This window comes from Octodon degus, unplaced genomic scaffold (genome assembly GCF_000260255.1).
Source record: "Octodon degus isolate 3935 unplaced genomic scaffold, OctDeg1.0 scaffold00083, whole genome shotgun sequence".
Classification (NCBI taxonomy): Eukaryota; Metazoa; Chordata; class Mammalia; order Rodentia; family Octodontidae; genus Octodon; species Octodon degus.
Window position 1 is genome coordinate 5732687 of NW_004524659.1, and position 5299 is coordinate 5737985.

General features: G+C 45.7%; 1 protein-coding gene across 1 annotated transcript in view; it reads right to left on the reverse strand.

Annotated features, from left to right (window-relative positions):
- LOC101584297 (b(0,+)-type amino acid transporter 1) overlaps positions 1–5299 on the reverse strand; it is a 34508-nt gene that overhangs the window by 10000 nt on the left and 19209 nt on the right. Inside the window, exons 9-11 of the mRNA XM_004636826.3 lie at positions 4423–4526; positions 2107–2203; positions 571–720 (exon numbers count right to left, since the gene is read on the reverse strand). Coding sequence (XP_004636883.3) covers positions 571–720; positions 2107–2203; positions 4423–4526 — 351 coding nt within the window. The remainder of the gene's footprint in view (positions 1–570; positions 721–2106; positions 2204–4422; positions 4527–5299) is intronic.

The window sequence follows — 5299 nt, forward strand, 5'->3', positions numbered from 1 at the left end:
TCTAAATGCCCTAAGGGGTGGCTTAGCTGGCTGGAGTGTTGTGGGGATCGAACTACAGCAACCTGAGGCTGACAGCTTTGTGGAAGCAGCCACTTAAACAGCTGAGCTAAGGCCAGGCCCCCTGTGGTCATTTTTCTAACTCTTATTATACCTGTGCTCTGTTATCCTAAGAATTAAATAGCACAATTTTGGGGGGTATTTTAATCTTTAATGTGAGCAAAACAATGCAAATGCTTCTTTGTCTTCAGGGTAGAGAGATCCCACCAGCCATTCCAGGAGTGGGAAGAAGTTCAAAGTAGATTGCGAACTTAGACAGGAATGGACCAGGGACAGAGTTCAGAAGACTCCCTCAGTTCAGGAAAAGTATCAAAGCTATTCTTGGCAGCTTGGGAAAATGACAGCTTATTGATTTGAATGACTAGGTGGTTACTGGGATCATACACTGTAAAGTGCAGGATAAATGTCTATATAAAAGGTGACACTCAACAACGGTAGAATCAGAAAAGAAAGACCAAGCTCTTCTGCAGTCTGTCCACCAGAGCTGCTTGTGACACTTGGCATGAAGCTTACCTTGATAGGCCTTTTATGATGTTTTTGTGTAAACCTCATCACAACAAGTCCTATAATGGTCATTGCATAAAATATCCACGTTGCAAAACTGAAATAATTGACCAAAGTGTTTATGTCACCAGGGATGATATAAATTGTTGATATTACACCCTAAAAGAAAGAACAATAAATTCTCAAGTCATTAGCACATAAAATCATTCTTCTTATCACCTCATAAAAGTCTGAAGAAGCAGTTTTTCCTAAAGAGATCAGCATAAAAGATATGTCCCCTGCATCCATTGCAGTAATGGTTGAACATGACTTTGCTGTGCTAGCTCTTCTCTCTGATACTTGGTGGGAAGAACTTCAGTAGTATTTGCATCTTTGCAGTTGTGATTTTAAGCAAGGAAAATATTAGGCAAAATCTGTACATACAGTGTACCAATTCCACAATTATAGATTTAAATTCCAGAGAGTCTTCATTATGGCCAGGAGCCCTACACTATGGAACCCAGGTCTGATCTCGACTGCATTAGCCACCTGAGCCTTGACTTGTGCCCCTGATCTCTGGGCGAGGCTCCCATCTTCAGAGTGTGCAGGTGGAAGAGAGGCCTGTTCTGCTCTGGAGCTAGGAGGTATTAGATGGGCCTTAGGAATGTGAAGGGTAGTTGAGTGCCCAGAACAGCTGCACATGACCCAGATGATTTATTCCTGAGAACCTCGCATTAGAGCCGTTGATGATCTCAGGACATATATGTTATTAGGCCATAATGAAAGACTGCTGTTAGCATCACCTTGTACAGTGCCTTGTTCTCCCTCCCCATGCGTAGCTTATTCCAGGTGGCTCAGAACAAAGAAATGAATATACATGAAGGAAGTAGAGTGATACCAATTTGGAGGATTAAACCAATATCGTTTGTGGGTAAATTCAGAAAAGGAACAGAACAAGTATAAATTCAATTGTCTTGGGAATTTATTTTATATTTCACATCACAGAATAAGGGAACCTGGCTCCTTCTCAGGTAGAATGGGTCATAGTTAGGCAAATGAACAATTGGGAATGACCTGTCAGTCATAGAGACCTTTCCCAGAAGTATTCTCAGACAACTACTTGGAATGGCTGTAATATGAGAAATGGACATAAGAGATGGCAGCCATTGGGGCTGGGGAGATGGCTTAGTAGAATAAGTGCTTGCCTGCAAGCACAAGGGCCTGAGTTTAATCCCCGGTTCTGAAAAAAAAAAAAAGATGGCAGCCATTAACTCTTGGCCACTGAGAGCCTTTAACTGGCCCACACTTGCTCTGCAAAGCACACTTTCTTTCTTTTCCTATCTTGAGCTCACCTCTAGTACCTTTAATGAACACTAAACATTTATGTTCATTTTTATGTCCACTTCTTCGAATAGGATACTAATGGCCTGGACAGGACCACTGGTCACAACACCCAGGAACAGTGTATAACCACTGGACAAGTGATAGCAAGACAGGTCTTTTTCATCTCTGGACCTGAAGGCCATCTGCCTGTAGCCCAGGCATCGTGGTGCAGTTCCTACTTACATAGAAGATGATGGCAGGGGCAGGCGTGAGGCGCCTGACACTGATGTAAGAGAGCACTTGAGGCATGTGCCCTTCACGGCCTGCAACGTAAATGAGTCTGAAAGAAGAATCACACAGAGGTCCTGAGCAAGAGTGTCCTGAGGTCCAGCAGGGGTCTCAGGGAAGGGAACTGAGTGGGGACTGGCCATCTTGGATGGTGCTGTCTCTGGAGGGCAGTGAGTGTAGGAAGGATGAGGGGCTTAGGTGCATCCTAGCGTTGTAGGATCAACAAAACCACAAATGGACATGGGCCCGGGAGGCCTAGTAAAGAGGAGTCACTGTTACAGAGATCTAGAAGCGGGTCTGCAGGTACCCATGGGTAATTAAGAGCAGCATGAAGCTTGACAACTCTGCCTTCATTTTAGTGCCTTCAAACTTGGGGTCAGGTCCTGGCTCAGCTCTGCACATGGGGATGCTGACCACCCAAGTGGTGTCTGTGTTACACAGTCTAGTTGCCCTACATTTACCTAATCTGTCTCATCTTCTTCAAGACTGAGGACACCAAAGTCAAAGTGACTAAAGTGATTTTGCAGGGACATCTCATTGGCAGCTTTTAAAATGTCCAGAGTTCCAGACCTCCTGCGGTGATACCTAGAAGTTCTAAGTCATTGTCCTGAATGGCAGCCACCTTGGACTCCAGGCGAAGCACAGCCTCGCACACCACCCCACAATGAGGTCGCTTCCTGCATAGGCACTGTTACCCTATGACAGAAGCCATGGCTGCCTCCCCAACACAATCTGTCATCTCCTGATGGCCACTGAACTGCTGCCTCAAGCGGCGCTGGCTCCCAGACCTCATGGAAGCTGTCCTGAGTATCAGCATAGGAACTGAGACATGGCAGGGATGGCCTAAGCTGCAGCTATGCAACCCCAGGCCAGGGTCTATGTTTCCCTTCACTGTAAAACCGCAGTTCCTGTCAGCCCCTCAGTGACTGTGCTTCCCGGCTTGGCTGACTAAAGCCCTTTCCTCCCCTCCATGTTGCTGCTCTCCTTGATGGACAGAGAGCCGGGCCTCGTCTGTGGGGTCCCTGTGAGCTTGGCTTTGCCAAGACAATACCCAACACAATACCTGAGTACCAACCTATTTTACTGTATTTTCCTTTCCCTTCCTTCTGAAAATCAATTCCTTCTGAGTTCAGTATTTTTCTCTAGAGTGGACTCTTAACAGTTTCCAATGAGAAATGGAGAGGGAATGTTCCATGGCTTCTCTAAAACCATGTGTGCTTTGTCAGGAGTCTCGAGTGCTATTTCAGTGACACAGAATTCCAGTATCAAAGTGTCCCTTGTCATTTGAAAGACATTATTTCTCACAATGTTTCCCGTTGTTTTCCTTGTCCGAATGCTGTAATCTCTCAAATTCTATAGCTCTCTAGAATTTCTTTTTCCCTACCACTAAAATATTTACAGCTGAGTATACTTTGTCTTGTGTAGATCCGGGGTCTGAGGCTCACAGTGCTTTTAATTTTGGCAAAATTCTCTCCTGTCTGGGTCCATCTACATGTCTGTCATTTCATGCTCATGAGCAACTCTAGTGTCCGACTTACTTTTTCACTTGTATCTAATTGAATTCCTAATTGTGGCAACTTTTTTTTTTTTAAAAAAAAAAAAAAAGAAATTCTGGGGCTGGTGAGATGGCTCAGTGGTCTAAAGCACCTACTTAGAACAAGCTTAGCAAAGCACAGGGACCACGGTTCAATCCCCCAGCACCACATGCCAGCCAGCCCCGCCCCCTGGTGGGCTGAGCTGGCCACACACACATAAATAAATAAAAATACACACACACACACAAGTAAATAAATAAATAAATAAATAAAAAGAAATTCCATTTATCTTTCTTCCCCATAATAATTTACCTATAGTCTTTCAGATACCTGAACTGGAAGTAGTTTTGGGGGGATGCGCCACTTCTTTACATTTGCTAATTTATCCTTCATGTGATTTTTTCTTTTTTTCTTTTTTTTACTGATTTCTTTTTGAGTCAGGGTCTTGCTCTTAGTTCAGAACTCCCCTGAACTCACTGGGTAGCCAGGTGCACCTCCTCATTCCTTGGTCTCCCAAGTGCTAGTTAGCAGCCAGCCTGTCCTGAAGTGGCCTGAAGTGTCCACACTTGCACCTTGTGGGTGCAAACCACATCCCTTCTCTGCACTTTGGGGCTCTGACTTGGTCTGCCAGGCTCAAGACCAGGACCACCCCAGAGAATGTGGGGTCTCCTGAGTGTGACATCAGCTCCGCTACCTCCTGCCCACCTGGAGACAGAGTAATTGTAGGGTCCCCTACCTGCCTCCAGTAAAACATGTCCCGTTAGCAGCTCCAATGGTGGAAAACGCCACAAAAAGTGGGACGACCCAAGAGGCTGGATAGAGAACGCGGTCACCAAAAGTCTGGTGGGAGAAGGAAATGAACCCTGAGAATCTTCCTCTTCATCACTCCAAGAGTCACTAGCCACAGTTCCTCTAGCCTCCCTGACAGTGTAGGGCCCCAACTCAGCTACTTGGTCACAACCTCTGGGACCCCTACCCCTAACCCCAGCTGGAGAATAGTCCCTGAAAAACTTGCCCCTATCTCAAGGTGTTTATATTGATGGACTAATTGACTGAGCACTAGGGATTGAACCCAGAGCCTTCACACTAAGCTATAATCTCAGCCATTTTAAAGTTCTGTTTTATAAGACAAGGTCTTGCTAAGTACCCCAGGCTGGGGTCAAACTTCAGTTCCTCCCAACCTGACTCTCTCAATGTGGAGTTTAGGCCTGTGCTGCCACTCTGCTGTCTCAGGATTCTTTGATGGTGACAGGAATCTTAAAAGGCCCCACTTCCGCCATCACTCTTACCTACTGGATAATCCTGCCAACAGCCTGTGCTCTGGCTTCCTGGAGGCTCACTCAGTGACCTTGTTCTCCTCCCCCTTGATGACCAGGCTGATGATTGGTGCCCTCAGCCTTAACTCAGCTGCATTTCGACCTTGATCAAAACTGCCATCACCTCGCTTATTTTCTGTCCCATCCCAATTCCACAAGGCCTCTAGAATGGGGAATCCATAGTGTTTTCTGATCCCCGGTGCCTTCCACACACACACTATTTTTGCTGTACTGGGGATTGAAACTAGAGCATTTTCATTAAGCTTCATCTCTCTCTCTCTCTCTCTCTCTCTCTCT